The sequence below is a fragment of the Mytilus galloprovincialis genome, chromosome 7, assembly GCF_965363235.1.
Source record: "Mytilus galloprovincialis chromosome 7, xbMytGall1.hap1.1, whole genome shotgun sequence".
NCBI lineage: Eukaryota > Metazoa > Mollusca > Bivalvia > Mytilida > Mytilidae > Mytilus > Mytilus galloprovincialis.
Window position 1 is genome coordinate 47,358,808 of NC_134844.1, and position 21,949 is coordinate 47,380,756.

The 21,949-nt window shown below is 33.5% G+C and overlaps 1 protein-coding gene and 1 long non-coding RNA gene across 7 annotated transcripts in view; both read right to left on the reverse strand.

Annotated features, from left to right (window-relative positions):
- LOC143083135 (sperm-specific sodium:proton exchanger-like) overlaps window positions 1-21,949 on the reverse strand; it is a 70,878-nt gene that overhangs the window by 45,785 nt on the left and 3,144 nt on the right. For 3 of the 6 annotated variants that reach the window (XM_076259364.1, XM_076259363.1, XM_076259361.1), the window contains exons 1-3: window positions 19,762-20,015; window positions 10,793-11,053; window positions 1,970-2,107 (exon numbers count right to left, since the gene is read on the reverse strand). In XM_076259364.1, coding sequence (XP_076115479.1) covers window positions 1,970-2,107; window positions 10,793-11,053; window positions 19,762-19,891 — 529 coding nt within the window. In that variant the 5' untranslated portion in view covers window positions 19,892-20,015. Of the gene's footprint in view, window positions 1-1,969; window positions 2,108-10,792; window positions 11,054-13,211; window positions 13,323-19,518; window positions 19,721-19,761; window positions 20,018-21,949 lie in introns of those variants that run through there. The other 3 variants (XM_076259362.1, XM_076259365.1, XM_076259366.1) reach the window with 3 other exon arrangements.
- LOC143083134 (uncharacterized) lies at window positions 6,565-9,251 on the reverse strand. The gene is made up of 2 exons (XR_012980560.1): window positions 7,438-9,251; window positions 6,565-6,977 (listed from the first exon to the last, which is right to left on the reverse strand). It is a non-coding gene; the product is annotated as an uncharacterized LOC143083134 (long non-coding RNA).

Sequence of the window (21,949 nt, forward strand, 5' to 3'; positions counted from 1 at the left end):
ATAAAATTGATTGGTTGCTGGACAAGGAAGTCCATCTAACATGTCTTATTATAAAGGGCTGTTCTATAGAGACATACATGGGACACAGGGAAGGTACATTAAAATCTCATCAATGTTTTTGCACAGTGAGAAAGTGTACAAGACACAGATCAATAACTGTCCCTGAATTTTGATAATTTCTCTAAAATTGGCTTTTTTCTGTGGAAAAAAGATTGTTTCAAAGACAAATTTAAGGAGTACAAAACAATATATTTATAGGGCATATTCCAAATATATCTGACTTTGTATGGTTTCAGAGAAGTTGCCACTCAATAAAATCAGTCTCTTTCTTTAGTAGTAAAGATATCCTAATTCTTAAAGTGCCTTCCCGGGTACCATGTATGTTTTAATGGAATAGCCAAGATTAAAACCAAATAGAAATCTTAGTTAAAAACAAATTGACAGGATCGTCCTGATGATGACCTTATATTTTGAATTTAAAGTCTAAAGGAACATCTAAAACATACAAGAATTTAATTTTACCAAGTCTATCTTATAAAGACAGAACAGATAGTTAAGCATGTGTCTCTATCTATTAGAATAGTAGATTCTATTAATTACAGTTGACCCTGTTTTAGCCTAGAGTGCCAATTTTAATAAAATTTGAAGTCTCTCTTCTTATCAAACCATAATAATAACAATATATAATAATGATAATATAAATTTGTATTTAGAGTTATAATAATATTTATCAAGTGTAACAGATGTAATAATGTAAATTCATCTATGCTAATTTGTGTAAAAGATTATAAACTTTTCAACTCTTCTGTACAACTTAAACTTTCTAATATCATGTTTTCTTTACAAATGTGACATATCAAAATACTTGTATTATCATTTTATTTTGAATTTCATAAAACTTTAATTCTTAAAGTACGTGAGAAATAAATTTTCAGTTCAGGATGTTCGTCGGTAAAACTCTTAAAATATGTATTTTATCAAAAAATACATGATTTTAATCTGTTAATGTATCTTTTGGTCAAAAAGAATAACAACTTTAATCATCTTTCTAAATATACAGGCATGCTGGCACTTATATCAAAATAACCATCAACAGATTTTATCCATGTGTAAAAAAAATTAAGCCACATGCACTTTTTTGAATTAATCCTTTCCGTCTTAATTTACATGTAAAATATCATGTTCAATTCATTTTCCTGTGAAAATATAACTTTATATAACCTAATTCATCTATGTTATGCAAACAACCGAACTATTAGAGAATGCTTAAAATAAGAATGATATATAGTGACAGACTTAAGTCTAGTGGATTAGGATTAAAACTCCATAGTTTTTTAATGTTTCACCAAAAATGAATGTGAATTCATTGATGAGTAAAAAATATGCATGAAATGAAACTATTACTGAAATATTTAACAGATGACATTTATACAATTCTACTACATCTTGTAATTATAAATATAGTTATATAATCAATGAATATTCAGACGCACATGCTAATAAGGGTCAGATTAAAGGTACTCTTTTTTTCATTTTTTTTTCAACTTGCACAGCAAATAACCTGATCATGAATAATAAATACTGGGAATTATTTCACCATAGTTTACAAAAAGATGTGTTTGCGAAAACAAATGCCCCAATCTATTGAATTATGGAAGAAATGAGATATCATGATAATATCTGAACTCAATAAGTAATTTACCCAGCCGATATTTTTTCATAGGGTTCTAATATACTCAAGATTAAAATGGCTGCAAATGATAGAACATTTTCCTGCTTTATTAGTTCCCTATCATGACTATGAAAAAATATCTGTCAGGTGACTCCCCTTACACACAATCACAGAAGAGGAACTGATTTCAATAACACTACTGAAGATTGTATCAATATCATAATAGTAATAATGGGCGGTAAAAATATCTTCAAGAAAATGTACAGGAATTTAAAATTTTGCTATACGTCACTATACCTAGATCACTAAGTAATGCCACAACTGCCACAGGATCAGTGGCACTTAGTATAGAACCAAACATCATTCCTTCATTCCAGTTCCATCCATATGTAAACAGATATCTGGCCAACAAGCAGGTAAAAACTGATGCCAAAGCTGAAAAAAAGACATCCATATGTAAACAGATATCTGGCCAACAAACAGGTAAAACATGATGCCAAAGCTGAAAAAAAGACATCCATATGTAAACAGATATCTGGCCAACAAACAGGTAAAAACTGATGCCAAAGATGAAAAAAAGACATCTATATGTAATCAGATATCTGACCAACAAGCAGGTAAAACCTGATGCCAAAGCTGAAAAAAAGAGCTGAAAAAAAAACCATCCATATGTAAACAGATATCTGGCCAACAAACAGGTAAAACCTGATGCAAAAGCTGAAAAAAAGACATCCATATGTAGGCAAATATATCTGGCCAACGAACAGGTAAAAACTGATGCCAAAGATGAAAAAAAGACATTCATATGTAAACAGATATCTGGCCAACAAGCAGGTAAAAACTGATGCAAAAGCTGAAAAAAAGACATTCATATGTAAACAGATATCTGGCCAACAAACAGGTAACAACTGATGCAAAAGCTGAAAAAAGACATTCATATGTAAACAGATATCTGGCCAACAAACAGGTAAAACCTGATGCCAAAGATGAAAAAAAGACATCCATATGTAATCAGATATCTGGCCAACAAACAGGTAAAACCTGATGCAAAAGCTGAAAAAATTCGTAAGGGTTCCACGGAACCCAGTGTCTCGCCTACTTTTGCTGTTAATCGCAGACTCAACAAAAATGAGGAAAAACATCAATAAAAATTTCCCTCTCGATACCGTCTTTTGATTGAAAGAAGCTTCCAAGTTTGGTAAAAAATCCAGGATAGTTTATGAATCTAATAAATGTTTTATAAACTTTAACTGCAGACTGTATGTAATCGATGTTAACTGGAAGAATCAAAGCGCGAAAGCGCTGTAAAGGCAGTTAATTACAGGTTGTGTGTTTTTCTAGTCCAGTTATATCATTATCTTCCATAGAACAGAGGTGGTTTGTAGTATTTAAGATTTAGAGTTCTCTTGTACCTAGTTCACCTATATATATAGTCTACTGTTTACAGTACATTTTCTGTACCTAGTCATGAAATGCATTTTTAAGACATAAGAACTTTTCCTTTTTAATGTAAATAAAACTATTTTTAATTATTGATTATATACACATATTCAATTACTCCTATCCTATGAAAAATAATTCACAAAGATTGACAAGTCCCGTACTGTGTGTATTGCAAGAACATCAAGTAACATAATGGTAAATGTACTTAGTAACATGTCAACTCTTTTGAAGACAGAACTTTTTTTAAATTCTCCCTCCAAGCAAAATTATTTTTCAGTATAAACATGATAAAGTAATCTACCGGTATTAATGACCTAGAGACTCTCAAGAGCATGTGTCGCTCACCTTGGACGGTCTATGTGCATATTAAACAATGGACACATATAAAATGACAAAATTGTGTTTTTGGTGATGGGGATGTGTTTGTAGATCTTTCTTTAGTGAACATTCTTGGTGCTACAATTATCTCTATCTATAATAAACATGGCCCAGTATTTACAGTTGAAAATATTTTTCAAAAATTAACAAAAAATACAAATATTTATGAAAATTGTTAAAAATTGACTATAAAGGGCAATAACTCTTTAAGGGGCCAACTTACAATTTTGGTCATGTTGACTTATTTGTAGATCTTACTTTACAGAACATTATTGCTGTTTACAGTTTATCTCTATCTATAATAATATTTGAAATAATAACCAAACTCTGCAAAATTTCCTTCAAATTACTAATTTGGGGGCAGCAATACATCAACGGGGCCACAATTAAAAATATTTCAGTTTGCCCAAACCCGACCCATGATGACTGGGTGTGGGTAGGTAGGTAGGCAAATTCTTTTTTTTTTTTTATCCGAATTTGCATGAAAATATTAAAAGATCTTAAAACAGTATATCTTTTTTTTTCTCTGTCAAACCTTTGTAGAGACAACCAATAGCCATGAATTTAAAACCTCTATAAATAAATTAGTCTACTATATGATTTGTTTCCTGAGATGTTTATAACCCTGACAATTGCTAACTGTGTGAAAGGGCTGTTGGATTTGTTAAGTGATTTTCAACAGTTCCATCAACACGATGTTGGTGTAAAAAAAAATTAAGCTGATGATGTAATGATTAAATTAGTTTGCAGTTTTTAAATCCTATTTCTATTAAAATAGATTAAATGTCCTAAAATATTTATATGAATTATTATCTACCATCCTTAGTTTGTGTCTTTTTTATGTTTTGAAAACAAATTTATATTTTACATTATCACACAGGTAAACTAATTTGGCTATAAATAGATCAAAGCATGTTCTGTAGAATCTCCAAACTAAAAACGTATTTTTATAATTTTATTTCTTTAAACAATCAAGTTTAAATTTTTGAAAATAATCATTATTGATAAAATGTAATTGCATAAAGTTAACGTTTTCTGAAGACTTTATTTTTAGGTCATGGTTCTAGGGGCTTCCTCACAAATTGTATAAAAATCCAATATGGCGTCCATAACATGTTTTTACTTTTGCACATGTGAAAAAATATTTCTGACAAAAGTCAGATTTCTCTTGTCAAAAGGGATTTATATTTATATTGCAATAAATTATTCAGAAGGAGTTACATTCAGTTAAGATTATATTTCTGATTCTGTGAGCAATTATAGTTTTATCAAATTCTCCCAAACAGCAACGTACTGACTGTCTAATGAGACTTGTAAATTTGAACTATTTGAATAAAAGGACATCTAATTTACATGATAAAGGAAGATTATAATTAAAGACAACAATTTATCAAGAAATAATTCCTTTTTATTCAGTAAAAACAAAATCTTCTTGCAAGATTGTAAATTCGCAACTTCCGGATCCATTTCCTGTCAGAATAACATTGAAAATATTCGATTGCAAATGGTTTTGAACAAATCTACCTGAATATTCTTATCAGACATTCGATAACACGATGAAATTAACATTGAGCATATAGGTAAGGGTTTGGTAGTACAAACAACTACAGCGTAAAAAAACTGTGCCACTTCACTTGTTTTACTTCTTTACGTTCGTTAAATCAGAAGATAAATACAGAGAACATCGAATATCGATTAACTGCGTTTCTTACATGCTTTCTTTTAATCTTATTCACAATTACTTTCAAACGCAAAGACGACAAACATTAAGTTTTGTACGATGACGGAGCGGACCCAAAAAAAATCTGAAAAAAAAATTCTTCCAAAAAACGTCAAAAAAAGAATTTGAGTCGGCGGGTTTATTTTGGGTCGGTCGCGTTTGGGCAAACATACAATCTTTTTATTTTGGCCCGGGTTGTCAGATTTGTCTGAAAATTCCTGGGCAGATAGATCTTCACTGAAGAGACAATTTCACCCTATCTCAGATTTGCTCTAAATGCTTTGGTTTCAGAGTCAAAATCTACAATTTACCCGTATGTTCTATTTTAAGCCATGGTGGCCATCTTGGTTGGTTGACCGGGTCAAACCACATATTTTTTAAATTAGATATGGCAATGATGATTTTGGCTAAGTTTGGTTAAATTTGGCACAGTAGTTTCAGAGAAGATTTTTTTGTAAAAGTTTATGGACGACGAAACCAAGTGATGATTCAGGTCAGGTGAGCTAAAAAGGAGTTTTTAATCAAGGTAACAATGACAACTGGTGGCCATAATAGCTGTCTCATTAGCATTTTAACCACTTTCCATTTTTGCTTTTAAGACAATAGAAGAAAATTATTCAATGCAAAAACAAAACTTGTATTTTTTGTCTATCTGATAAGTCAAGCCTTTTTCAACTAATTTTTATAGTTCGTTCTTATGTTGTACTGTTATACCACTGTCCCAGGTTAGGGGGAGGGATGGGATCCCGCTAACATGTTTAACTCCGCCACATTATTTATGTACATGTATGTGCCTGTCCCAAGTCAGGAGCCTGTAATTAAGTGGTTGTCGTTTGTTTATGTGTTACATATTTGTTTTTCGTTCATTTTTTTACATAAATAAGGCCGTTAGTTTTCTCGCATGAATTGTTTTACATTGTCTTATTGGGGCCTTTTATAGCTGACTATATGCGGTATGGGCTTTGCTCATTGTTGAAGGCCGTACGGTGACCTATAATTGTTAATGTTTGTGTCATTTTGGTCTTTTGTCGATAGTTGTCTCATTGGCAATCATACCACATCTTCTTTTTTTATATTACTTCGTCTTGTAAATATGAAATTCTCTTTTTTAGTTTTTCTCATTGTTGGAGATTGTACAGTAGTACCTGTTACTGCTTATACCCATTTCTTATTCCCTTTAGTTTGATAAACTCACAGAATATCATATATTTACATTGTGCCACATCTCCTTATTTTATGCATTACAATAACATGAACAATTGTAATTCAAATCTATATATTATCAAAGCAAAATGAATTTCACTACTTTCATTCATGCATCCTTTGGCAAAATACAAGTTCTAAAATGACACAATACAGTATATGTTTATTTATATAAAAATAAAATTGAGTTTCGACTCTGTTAGGTATAAAAAAATGCACAGCTCAGTGTGTCATGATTTGTGAAATCTGTGCTGAAAACATAGGCATTGATGGTGTTTGAGTAATTCCATCTGTGAAGCTCAACATTAGCTTGTCAGTTGGTGGTGGACAGTTATAAATGTTTCCTGCAGGATGAATGTCTGTTCAGGAAAACCAATTTCACAAATCAAAACTTTCCTCTAGCTTTCTCCTACAATATTCATCCAGTTTAGTTCTTTTGGTTTAACGGGACACCGTCCTGATTTTTAATTTTGCAAACCATTCAGTCTCTTGCTTACAAATGGTGCATGAAAATAGGATGGGAATGGCAGTAGACAAGTCTCTTTAAAGGGGGTTTGTGCCCTGAAAAAAGTTTTATAACATTAGCTTTTTTGAAACTGGTGAAAGACTTGTGCAACACACATACCTAAATAACTATAACATAGGTGGAAAGCATCATTCATGTCAATGCTTTGTTCCTGTTTACATTGTCATTGATATTTTTCAAGAGAGCTGGAGGCATTAGCTCATGAATTCTTGTCATTACAACCTAAATTAACATAATTACTGCTAAAATAATTATCAGTATAATATATCTCTTGTAGAAAAACCATATACAATTGTAGTATTAACCAAAAAATGTCAAACAGATGATATACATGTATCTCTTGTAGGAAATCGTACATCCCAAAAATTATGACGTCTTGAATTCACCCCCCTTTTTATTCTAAAACGATAATTGCAGTTGCAAACAGACTTTGGTTTATTGCATGGCGATTATATAAATAACAGTATATATTTCTTAAAGAAAATAAAGTTTTACCATGAATAGTTTCCTGAACGTAGTCGTTGTCAGTAAAATGTGCCTTGCAAACAACAGCTGATTGATATGGGCTCTACGACTGCATCGCACGTTGAGCCATGGCGTTGATCCAACTTTTCCTTCTTATTAAGTCATTTAGAAATGCATGTCCTCCTCTTAAATGACACTCAGGTACACACCAACAAGGACTAGGCATCGTTAATTGTGTGGTTGTTTTGCAGTGTAAAAACGGAAGTTAAGGACGGAACTGACTGGTCTCACTAATGAGAGACAAGAAGAATTTTAGAGACAAACAGCGACAAGAAGATTAATTTAGTGACGAAGCGACAATAACTAACAAGGGACAAGCGAATCGTAATTCTCTCACGAGGCTATTCTCATTTGATGTGATAGGGTGAAGCTACACCTATCAAATATGTCCCTATGAAAAAGAAGAATTTCACTGTTAGAAAGGAAATGATATTGCATGGTTTTGATTCAATAAATTCTTTAAAAGGAAATTGGATTATTTTTGTTTTGATTGCCAATTTTAGCGTGTGCATAAAACATATTTTTTTTTATATCTAATAAAAACTAGACAATCCCTTTCTTCTTAATAAAAACATATTTTTATCTATCAATGTACAGTAATATAAAAAATGTTTTATAACCGCCCCTATAATAAAAAAATAATGCATGTTTTTTTTTAATATCTATTGGGAATAAGTTGTTGCAATGATATTTTTTTTATTTATGTATAGTCGCTTTATAGTCTTCTTGACGCTTCTTCTCGCTAAATTAATTGTATTGTCGCTTCTTATCGCTATATTAATTTTATTGTCGCTTCTAATCACTTTTTGACGCTTTTTGTCTTTAATTAGTGGAACCCTATTCAGGAACGATAATTTCATACTTTACATAACTGAGACCGAAATAACTATAACGTCATACGGCTTCACGTACAGAAATACTTTAAATTGTATATTATGCAATATAATTCACGGTCAGTCTACTTTTAATTGTAATATCATGTTATATCAACAAGTGAAATGATTTTAAAATATCTTTAGATCGCAAATAGTACTCGAAATTGAACGGACCTCTTTCCACACGGAATTCAAATAATGATAGTTTGTAATCAGATTGACTGCTTATAATGCAAAAGACACATTAATAAACAGATTTTTTAAACGAACAATACACACTGATCGTTTCTTTATTTCCCAATGTAAATGAAGGGAACAAAAACCATTCCATACCACAAAAAGTAGAGAAGAAAATTAATAATTTCCGGATCTATTTCTTGCAAAATGACCCCCAGCAAAGATTTGCGTAAGGAAAAATGAACCTCATGACTTGAAAGTCAGGCCTTAAAGCACTGCCTTTAAAAACTAAGTCCATTTATAAGTAAAATACGGAAAAAGTGGAAATTTATTTTTACAAAATTTTCTTCTTGATACTATCTTATGATCATAAACAAGCTTCTGTCCAAGTTTGATACAAATCAAGGATAGTTTATGAAAGTTATTAAAATTTTAAAAACTTTAACCACAGAGTGAATGTAATGTTTCCTCGCAGAAAAACTAAGTCAATTTATAAGTAAAATACGGAAAAAATGGAATTTTATTTTTACAAAATTTACTTCTGGATACTTTCTTATGATCATAAACAAGCTTCTGTCCAAGTTTGGTAGAAATTTAGTATAGTTTAAGAAAGTTATTAAAATTTCAAAAACTTTAACCACAGAGTGAATATTTGTGGACGCCGACAACGACGACGACGACGGAATGTAGGATCGCTTAGTCTCGCTTTTTCGACTAAAGTCGAAGGCTTGACAAAAAAGACATCCATATGTAAACAGATATCTGGCCAACAAACAGGTAAAACCTGATGCAAAAGCTGAAAAAAAGACATTCATATGTAGACAGATATCTGGCCAACAAACAGGTAAAACCTGATGCCAAAGCTGAAAAAAAGACATCCATATGTAATCAGATATCTGGCCAACAAACAGGTAAAAACTGATGCAAAAGCTGAAAAAAGATATCCATGTGTAAACAGATATCTGGCCAACAAACAGGTAAAAACTGATGCCAAAGCTGAAAAAAAGACATCCATATGTAATCAGATATCTGGCCAACAAACAGGTAAAACCTGATGCAAAAGCTGAAAAAAAGACATCCATATGTAAACAGATATCTGGCCAACAAACAGGTAAAAACTGATGCAAAAGCTGAAAAAAAGATATCCATGTGTAAACAGATATCTGGCCAACAAACAGGTAAAAACTGATGCCAAAGCTGAAAAAAAGACATCCATATGTAATCAGATATCTGGCCAACAAACAGGTAAAACCTGATGCAAAAGCTGAAAAAAAGACATCCATATGTAAACAGATATCTGGCCAACAAACTTGTAAAACCTGATGCAAAAGCTGAAAAAAAGACATCCATATGTAGACAAATATATCTGGCCAACGAACAGGTAAAAACTGATGCCAAAGATGAAAAAAAGACATTCATATGTAAACAGATATCTGGCCAACAAGCAGGTAAAAACTGATGCAAAAGCTGAAAAAAGACATTCATATGTAAACAGATATCTGGCTAACAAACAGGTAACAACTGATGCAAAAGCTGAAAAAAGACATTCATATGTAAACAGATATCTGGCCAACAAACAGGTAAAACCTGATGCCAAAGCTGAAAAAAAGACATCCATATGTAATCAGATATCTGGCCAACAAACATGTAAAACCTGAAGCAAAAGCTGAAAAAAAAGACATCCATATGTAAACAGATATCTGGCCAACAAACAGGTAAAACCTGATGCAAAAGCTGAAACAAAGACATTCATATGTAGACAGATATATCTGGCCAATGAACAGGTAATAACTGATGCCAAAGCTGAAAAAAAGACATCCATATGTAAACAGATATCTCTTTCCCCATTATAATGAAAATAGGACAAAGTTGTAACCTTTAATAAAAAAAACATTATTTCCATATTCTTTCTATTTCAAATTGAACGAAAATGATTTTTTGGTACTTTTTTTTCTTAGCTTAATATAATTCAGTTACACCAATGGATGTTAACTTAAGGATTTTATGAATGTATAAACAGTTTCAGTCAAAATGGAAGTTGTCCAAAAAAATATTGCTAATCTCATTGTTAAAATATTATTAAAGACAAAGAAGTATTTACAGTATTCACAGCTGGTGAAATCTTTTAAGTCTGACAGACAAGTTCACCTTTACAGACCCTTCAAGTTTTTGCCCAACCTACAGTACATTTTTTTATTATACAAATTGAAGCATTTGAAAAATTCACGCATTATTAAGGTCTTTATATTATTCATCTATTTATAATTACTCACCAAGACCAGGAATAGCCAGGACAACAACTTGTACAAATGTTTTAACAAAGGTATGAAAATCCATGGCAAAGGCTGATTCAAAAATAAGGACTGGCAAAAAGATGTGGAGTATAAGATGTGGATCTGAGTCGACCACTTTGGCATAAATATGGATCTCGTCATACTGTCCGGAAAGTAGTCCAAATAAAATCCCAAGTACAAGAAGAACAACTGTGTATGGCAAACGGATCTTAAATCCTTTAAGGAGTCTTCTCACTAAAGCTGAAAAAGAAAATGCATAATTTATTTCTTTTATCCTTCAACAGTTTTTATATAGATAATCTAACACACACAAAGCATATATGGCAACAATGAGTATGTTAATGCTAAGGAGTTGTATATTGTGTAAAGTTATTGGTTAACTATTTGGCTTTTCATTGCATGAATCCAGGATTAGCACACTGATTAGTAATTAAAGCTATTGACAATTGTAGTTTGGGATGATGTTATTTAAATTGTCTTTATTTGTACATGATGCATATATATACAGTATGATCATGCATAAACTGTTTGACTTATTTGGACAGAGTTTGACAATACTTTGATTTTTAACATGTTTAACAAACTTAAGTTTTTTACATCTCAATAAAAGTTTGGTTTACTATTTCATTAATTCTATTTGGATTTCAGTGTATGAACAACTTTGACATTGTGAAAATTAAAGACTACCACATTACAATTTCCATATCCAGGGTGTAAAACAGACTTTTGTTTGTCTTTTTATTTTGATTACTGAAATTTCATTCTATATATTGGAGATCATAGATTTTGAAAAAGATGGCGGAGGGCCCCGAACTTAGGAATGTAACTCGTAATGAATGTAAATAGGAATGGAACAGGTAAAAGTCGCCATTAACCATAAATGTAGCTCTAGAAGGGGGACCCAGGCCTCAGTCTGGGCCCTCAATCTGTCAGTGCAGAATTGAGGCAGTATATATATGTGAAGTAAAACTTGAAAGTAACATTTAAATTGTATACAGAACTTAACTTGAGAAATGCTATAGAAATACTGCTTGGCTCTTGTACGACATACATTGAAGGCCATCTTATATATAATTAATTATTGTGTTTACATGTTTATTTGTTTAATGCTTTCGAAGGCTTTCCATTTGCACGTCTTTTGTAAAAGATTTAAACTAATTGATTGGTGTCTCACCTATGATCAAAGAAATTCTTTGAAAGAGTTATTAACAAGTTTATAATCATCTCCCAATAAATTAATGATATTACACAGGTTTCATTGACACAAGATGTTGCAGATTTTTATATCTTAATCAGTTACTGGATATAGACTTTTGTATTATTAGTTACATGTGTATGTAGTAACAATTTATTTAAGTTAACAACTACAATCAACCTGTACCATGTACTACAAAAGTACATGTAATTACTTTCTTATGTATTCATTAGTCTTTATTTCACTTTATATTAATTTACAGCAGTTACTCAAAGTACATGTAATGTACATGTATAATGTCTGTAACAGCAGCCATTCAATTTCACAGTACATGTACATACATGTAATAATTGGGATTAATATGTCATAATTGAATTATAAACATTATTATAAGTTTGTTTAATTATGTATGCTTTCTTCTTGCATGTCCTGCTGTTGAAATAATTTACATGAACAAATGTCCTTCTAAGGCCACTCCAAATTTATAGTTTAGTTCTTCAGATTTCATGACTCATTTCATGGTGCCTTCACGTTTTATTCTTAAATCTCAGATTGTTTTCAGTAATGTTTAATATTTTGTTGCTTTCAAACACACAAATGACTTACAGTATATTTATACAATGGAGTTTGTTGTTTTGTAGTAAGGCAAGCAGTTCCACACGGGAACATACTTTTACAAGGCAAAGATCCAGAATATTTGAAAATGGGGAATAAAGTAGTCTTTTATTATGTTTATTCATCAATACTGGGAGTTTGAAAATATGAAAAGCATTTGAATTTCAGATTGAACTTGGCAATTTTTTTCGAAAAATCAAATTTAGACAAAAATACATTTTCTTGCCAGGAAATATTTTTGTGTTAAGATTCATGCTCAAGGTTTTGGCTAAAAATGGGTGTGTAAAAATCTGAATTAGTTTAAAGGCATGGCATATGACAGATTATTCTCATTTTTTTTTTTACAAGTTGGGAAAGATGTTAAAGAACTTCCCCACAGAGAATGATTGAGGTGAACTGTATTGATTGGCATGTACCAGAAGAGAGAAAACAGATGTATCTGATAACAATAGGGGATTTAAATTGTTCCGCTAAGACTTGTCCATACCAAGTAAAACTAAAGTGCTTACCATATTTTACCAACTTCTAAAGGAAGTAACAAAGATCCAAAGCAATTTTTTTTTTACTCTTTCTAAAACACAAAAACACCTCATTGGTTATGCTAATTAACAGCTGACTGACAGGCAAAATTACTTCGACCAAGGATTTGTATAGTACTATACAAATCCTTGCTTCGACAAACCCTGTCCTAGTTTCCCGCGGTTTTTGTGTGTCTAAATTTGATACGTAACCGGATGCAGCCATTATGCGGATCAAGATGTATCTGTAAATAGGGATACTCAAATAACACATCGGCACTTGTCTCAGAAATAAAATCCTGTAAAGGCTATTACCTGTGTTATATCAAGGTCCATATTATCATATAGGAATAAATTTTTCGGAGACAAGTCCTGAGACAGAAACAGAAAACTAGTTTAATTATTCTGTTTTAGTCTAGATACTTAATTGCAAATCGGCAAAAAATAAGAATGAAAACAAAAAAGAAGTTGAACACTACATTTTGTAACTGCTTAACTGTTGAATTATACTGAAAAAGACCCTTTCCGGAAGCCCCCCTTATAAACGTGACGTACTGAATACGCCACTCGGAATATTGTCCAGAGGCGGATTTAGGGGGGGGGGGGCGGGGGCAGGGGGCCCGGGAAAAAAATGGTTGCTTATATAGGTAATCACTGAAGCGGGCCCCCTCTTAGGTCAGTCAGTGGGCCCCCACTTATGAAAATTTCTGGATCCGCCACTGTTGTCATTGATATGCTTATATCAGAGACGTATTAATATGTCTCTGGTTATATTTATAAATTTACTGTTTACAAATTTTTGAATTTTTTTAATTACTAAGGCTTTTCTACCTCAGGCATAGATCACCTTAGCTGTATTTGGCAAAACTTTTGGGAATTTTGGTTCTCAATGCTCTTCAACTTCGTACTTTATTTGGCCTTTTCAACATTTTTGGATTCGAGCGTCACTGATGAGTCTTTTGTAGACGAAACGTGCGTCTGGCGTATATACTACATTTAGTCCTGGTATCTATGATGAGTTTATTGTATATTAATTGATTTGCAATCTATTTTTTGTCATGAAAGAAGCGAACTTGGGTTTCATCTATATATACTTTTACATACAAATTTCCGTAAAAAAAACTATAACATTAAATTCTAAAATTTTATGCTCTTGTAGTCTTAAAATCACGGAATAAAAAATATTTACTAAATCTGTGTAATATGTGAAGTACCAAACGATCATCCGTTTTTATACGATTTAGTTTTTGTAGATATATTCGATGTTTGTTTTGCTGTTGAGTAGAGGTTGGCAAAGACATATATATGTGTCCCTTTTGGGTGGTAAGGAGAGGGCTCAAGGGGAGATACAGCAGTCTATTGTTTCCAGTTGTCCGCTGAAAGGCCCGAAACTCAATTTTACGAAAATTTAAGTTGTATCAAGTTCTGTTGGCCTCACAGAGAGGATTCTTACAGGTCCTTGAGCAATTTTACAAGCCTGGGCTGATGAGCCTGTGGTGTTGCGGGAAGACTGTTACTACATGTATTTGACTCGCATAAGTGTGCACTATTTCTTTATCTATTATTTAAAAACATATTTATTTAGAGTGGATTGGGAACTAACGACAAGTTGTTGCAACTTATATCGATCCCTTTCCACTTTATCTATTCAATTGCATTCAGCGAGTCGTAAGTGATGACATAGTCTTTCCGAAGGTAGTTTGTGCCAAAAAGTTTCCCCTCAAAGCAAAGGGGTAATGAAAGGAGGCAGTTTATGTGGGAAGGGCAATTTTTCAAAATCGAAAAAAAAAAAAAATAGAACTAGATGCCAGGATTTTCAAATATTTTGGCGTCTAGTATCACTAAAGAGACATACTAGTATTTTCACATGTATAAAATAGTGTTATAGTTGACTATGCGGTATGGGCTTTTCTCATTCTTGAAGCCGTACGGTGACCTATAGTTGTTAATGTCTGTGTCATTTTGGTCTCTTGTGGACAGATGTCTCTGACATTGGCAATCATACCACATCTTTTTTATATTGACAAGTACATCTGCATGGTGAATGATCGTTGTTACCGCTAATGATATACTAAAAAAGTCAAGGTTACAGAGCCATATTTGTTTCCTCCGTTCAAGTATTAAAAGGAACATTTTTAACTAATACACAAGTATAGTTAAAAAAAAAACAAATAACGTCACTCTCAACGAAGTTGATATCCTTCCAAGAATAATCTTAACCCCTGAAAGGTTTTCGCATATTTCCAGTTGGGTTCTCAAAGTGTATATATCACTTTCATTAGAAATACTAGGGTAAAACCACTGCATTAGTAGTCGAATGATCAAATGCAATAAATAATTCTTTTTTCCTCCATACATACTATAATATCCGACGGATGCATTTACGCCCATATAGATAGCAAATAAATGACACAATTAAAAAAATTAAATCTACAGGTCAGGACAATCGGTCTTAGTAGCTACACGTCAACAATTAAACTGTCGGTCCAAACAGCTAAGTACAGGTCAACAAACAGTCGGTCCAAACAGCTAAGTACAGGTCAACAAACAGTTGGTCCAAACAGCTACAGGTCAACAAACAGTCGGCCCAAACAGCTACAGGTCTACAAACAGTCGAGCCAACAAATAGTCGGTCCAAACAGCAACAGATCAACAAACAGTCGGTCCAAACAGTTACAGATCAACAAACAGTTGGTACAAACAGCTACAGGTCAACAAACAGTCTTGAGCAATAGACATGGGTGTTTATACAATAAATACAAGATAAAGCTCTAAATCACCCGAGACGCAAACGGTTGTAAAAAGTTAAGTTTAACAAAGACTTTAAAATCAACTACAAAAACAAAAGGCAACTGCTGACGAGCTTCTTGCCTTGTGACAGGCACGTAATTGGACACATGGCGTTGTCGATCTTAACCTTGCTCTCTTTAATGTCGATCAGAGGACGAATAAAAGGAACATAAACATGTTTTCATTGAAACTTATTCAACAAATGATTAACCCTTAGACCGAAAATATTTCATAATTGGTACAGTGCCGGATAAACAAACACATTAGCCTACAATTTTTCATTTGACCCAAAAGATTAGGATTGTTATTTTGTGCAAATAAAAATCAAACAAATGTCACCAAATGTTTTATATTTAGAATTAAAACCATCCGAATTTATCATCATTATCCACAAACACTTGACTATTTACAAAGACCGTATAATATAAACGGAAAGAACATAACCTTTATGCACGACGAAGAATAATCCAAAAAGGTTATCAAGTTTAACACCGCACGTCAGTTTCACCTAGATATGGTGTTCCAGTCATACAATGGCAAAGTAATTCAATAGTTCCCTACAAACTTATTTGTATAATTTCCCAACGGCAGAAAACATTGCACATGTCCAGTCCGTTGTAAAAGTTACTAGTGTTTAACTCGTCTTGATGTGGATTGATATATACTACATTTCTTTTCTCTTCTTTCTATGATAAACTTCAATATTTACGTTCAATACCCAGAGTGCGGAGAGCTTTAACGTGTGATCAACTAGCTTTTTCGAGATCGATGGAATTGCAACCTTGGCTGCATCTAGATAACAACGAACAAACCGTTGGAGTCAATTGTCATTGTTTGACCATATCTTTTATAGAGACATTTTACAACTTGAAGATAAGAACCCTTAAATATGTTTTGAGTTTTTCTTTTCAAGAAAAGAACATTTCTACACAAGTGACAAGGACCAAGACAGAGTATACAGATCAGTGCTGCACATGTCTGGAAAATTGCTTCATATAAATGACATATTAATATTTTGTTTATAGGTATACAGACTTTAAAAAAATCATTCGGCTACTTTGATAACTACATACATTGGTCATTACAGCAAATATAGTACAGTGTTCTAGCTGCAAGTCAGTTGCAACAAATATTCAGGTAAATTTATTTTCACTGGTCATATATGATATATAACATGGGACCTTCTTTTACTGTCGAGGTCCCAACCAAAATAGAGCAATGGCAAACTATTCAATTTCTGAATCCTAAACCTAACCTTCAAACTAGCCCTAATCCTAACATAGAACATCCCATCCCCTCTCCTAGGCTAGTCCTAACTGGGGGACTACTTCAATACAAATGCTCTTTCTATTGAATATATGTGTTATGATTAAGCCCCAGTCCCACTAGACCACGATCACACCACGCTCACCGCGATCTAAAATAAATTTAGATCGTGGTGAGGTCGCGGTATGAGCGGCATGAAAATGTTAATTTTCGTTGCTTTCACGATGCTACTACGTCCTAATTACGCTTCTACAACGATCCCGCTACGATTAAACCACGTTCTCACTGCGCTTATTCTGCGACCTCACTACGCTTATAAAGATCTTTCTACGCTCTTCACGTTCTCACTACGACCATACCACGAATTATCCGATTGCAACACGATCTTACTGCGATTATAGCACGTTCTAACCACGATTATACTACGTTCATACCACGATCTTACTACGTTCTCAGCAATACCGTCAATATCGTGTTTCATTTCAATATAGTTCCATTCCTTCTATTTCTGATTAAAACGGCGATTTAACGCAAGCAATACAGTCATGCCACCAAAATATAATAGAACACGACGGCGTGGTGGTAGGGGTTGATGTAGAGGCAGAGGGAGCAAAGTATGAACGCCATACTAAACTCCAAAAAGTACACAAGAAACTAAAATTAAAAATAGTACAAGACTAACAAAGGCCAGAGGCTGCTGACTTGGGACAGGCGCAAAAATAGTGGGGTTAAACATGTTTGTGAGATCTCAACCCTCCCCCTATACCTCTAGCCAATGAAGAAAAGTAAACGCACAAGAATACGCACATTAAAATTCAGTTCATGAGAAGTCCGAGTCGGATGTCAGAAGATGTGACTAAAGAAAATAAACAAAATGACAATAATACATAAATAACAACAGACTACTAGCAGTTAACTGACATGCCAGCTCCAGACTTCAATTAAACTGATACTATACACATAAGTAGTATATTACTTGTCATCAAGAGATGTCGGAACGACCAATTAAACCTGAATTACAACCTATTGCTGGTCCATAAGGCTCAAATGACGATATTTTAGTGAACGACAGCAGAGATGACACAGATGTGTCAATATATATAGGAAGATGTGGTATAAGTGCCAATGAGACAACTTTCCATCAACGTAAAATATATAAAAGTAAACCATTATAGGCCAAGGTACGGCCTTCAATACGGAGCCTTGGCTCACACCGAACAGCACGCTATAAAGGGCCCACAAAAATACTAATGTTAAACCATTTAAACGGGAAAAACCAACGGTCTAATCTATTTAAAAACGAGAAGCATGGTTGAGCCGTTAGAGCAAATGAATAAATACATTCAGACAAACAAAATCTAGGGAGTTTTTTTTAATATATTTTATGTGAAAATGACAATAAAATGATGGTCGTAGTGTGAACGTAGTAAGGTCGTGAGAAGAGCGTGATGAGGACGGCAAGGGCGTGCTAGAATCGTACTATGGTCGTGAACAGCGTGGTAAAGTCGTAGTGGAAGCGTAGTTGGGTCGCGGTGAGAACGTGATGGTCGTAGTGAGGTCGTGATAACGTCGCTGTGCGATCGTAGCGCAGTCTCTCCGAATAGAATTACGCTTTCGCTACGCTCTCTCTACGATTGTACAGCGACCTTTGCGATCTTACTACGATCTTAGTGCGCTCTCACTACGCTTCTACTACGACCTAATTTCGCCACGACCGCACCACGATTGTTTTGAACATGTTCAAAGTTGGCCACGCTCTTCACGATCTTGAAGACCTCACCACGACCGTGGTACGACCTTACTGCGATCTACACGATAGTACCACGAACATCAAAATTTGCATTTTTTTCACAGATCGTAGTGCGATCGTGGCCTAGTGGGACTAGGGTATTAATTGATAGGGGTGCTGCTACGGTTCTGTTAGTGTTACCCCGCCCTTTTCATATCATTTAGATTTTAATAATATATATACCTTTTCATATATTATTTCGTAGATAAAAATGTTACCTTTTCCCATATTGTTCTGTCTGTAATATATCAGTGTAATACCAAAGTGCCAAAGTGAAAAGAGAAAAATGGGTTTGAAGAAGTTATGGGGACTTTATTGACCTAATCATATATTTCTCATAGTTTTGTCTGATCTATTCACTATTCACAAGCCGCACGTCCTATCACCTTTTATATAGACAGTGCACCCCCCTCTTTCCCCGAGTCCTTACCAATGACCATATAAATATATATGGACCATAAATTAATTAAATATACTAAGGGACCCCTGAAGTTAAAGAAGGCCTGACATGTTAGCACTGGATATGTCTTACCTCCAACGGCACAACAACAAAATATGAAAAATAAAATTGCCGATTGTTTTTCCTCAACATGATGCTTAGCGACTTCCGTTGTATTCGGAGGGACAGTTGTCAAATTCACCATGGTGCACTTTTATTCCATTCAGATATTTAAATGTTATAGTTCCATTCTGCTAGTATTTTTTCATTTAACTATTAGTTGATATTCCATAGTCTGAAATAAAAGCATAAAATACATATATTATTATTGCTTACCACCAACCGCTAATGATACGGTTATGAAAAGAATGACAGCAGACTCGTGTTGTGCTGAATGATCATAGCGAGGAATATTCAAGTTGATATTAAGGCCACATTGCCCTCCGGTACAATTGGTTAAATTCATAGGAATTTTTGCTAGAACAACATCTTTGACATTATCAAGCAAAGATGTCCTCAGCAAGTACTGTGCTGGTTTTATTTAAGTGCATTGTTTACGCAGGAAGTTCGGCCATTAGAAATTACGTGTGACGTCATGATTAACCCTGAGATTTGACGTTTTCAGCTACGTCATGTAAGAAAAAAGTGTTGACTATGTTCTTCTTTATTGAAAAATAATCGTACAATGGCCAATATTTTTGCAAGCAATAAATTCGAATAAAAAAATGTTTTCGATTTGGGAGTATCACGGCCCGCATCACAATCGATTGAGTCATGGTCGAGGGTCTGAATACACCTTATCGCTAATCCCGGCTGACCCGGCCGTTTGAACTTTTGACGCATACAACAATCACTTTTCCATTGTGGCGTTAGATATTTTGTTTTATGACGTCAAAATATTACGGGAATCTGTGTGATATCCAGCAATGGCGGACAAATAGCGATAAGGTGTATGGGGTTTACAGAATAGATAATTATGGCTAAAAATCATGAATGATAAAGAGAGAAAAATAAGGAAAATATAAAAAAAAAAAAAAAATGAAAACAATTGGGTGCACAATAGAATAAGCGCTAATTTAAAAGATAAAACAAAAATATGCCAATAAAATTTAAAGAATGTTAAAAAAAAAAAAAGGACAGGACCAATCCAGACCCTGCAAAAAGAAATACATAAAAGGTCTGCCATTCAAAGGTCAATATGAAAAGGCATAGGATAAAAAAATAATGAAAAAGATAATTAAAACAAAACCTCATGCAAAACAGCTTTCAATAATGAGCAATACTTTATAATAAGTTTTAAAACGAGGTCACCACATAACAAAATATATCATTAATAATTCGAAAGAGAAAATAATGCATGCAATTATTAATGCAGGTCCTGGCAGGGGCGGATCCAGGGGTGGGGGTTCCGGGGTTGAAACCCCCCTTTCGGCGATCAATTCTTTTAATTGGGGACATTTGGTAGGAAACCCCTACCTTTTATGGGATGACTGGACATTGGCGGATCCAGAAATTTTCATAAGTTGGGGCCCACTGACTGCCGAAGAAGGGGCTTGCTCTGGTCATGCTTCAGTGATTCCCTATATAATCAACACAATTTCCCCCTGCCCCATTAAATCCGCCTCTGCTGGACACCCCCTCGTTCTGGACGGTTTTTCAAAATAGAAAATAATGGGCAAATATAATAAAAAATAAATAATAATGGGCTGGTAAATTAATCATAAACTAAAAGAGAAAATAGGGCGGAAAATGAATAGCAAACATCTAATTCTAATTAGTTGATCTAATGAGATGAAGGAACACACACCCAGACCCATAGTAAGTATGCAGGCGAAAACAGAAACTTACCATTAATCTAGATATGTAGTCTATCTCAAAATTCAAGAAAAACAAAAGTATTTGTTTGTATCTCTTCAGTACTAACAAAATCATATTGTTACATTGAATCGATTGTTTGTCAGATGTTTCAGTGTTGTAAGATTTTGTAACACGGCTGTTGTGTATTTGAATACGTAATTTTACCACCTGACAGTTAAGCACAATATGCATAACAAATAAATCATTTACAATCTATATCACATGTCAAATATAAGTAAAAAGGAGCAATTGCAAGGGATGTATATGAAAATAAATAATGACATGCAGAAGCTGATTTCGAAAAAAAGGGGGGGGGGGCAAATGTAAAATAATTCAAACAAAAAAAACTAACGCTTTATTTAACCGGTCTTTATTTATTTGAAAATTACTAAAACAAAATATCATATGATATACATGAACAAACGACAAACCATTAAATAGCATTAGATATCTTCCCTAACATGGGAAAGTTACTGTAGTGTAATAGCACAACACATGCATACACTATACTCACCAGTTGAAAAAGTATCGACTAATTAAATCAACAAATTAAGGAACAACAACAAATAAAAAGACTTAAGACACCAAAGTATCGATCTTGCTTACTCAGGTACTATACAGATATATAAACAAGTCTTGAAGGTAAAAATATACGAATAAAAAAGTA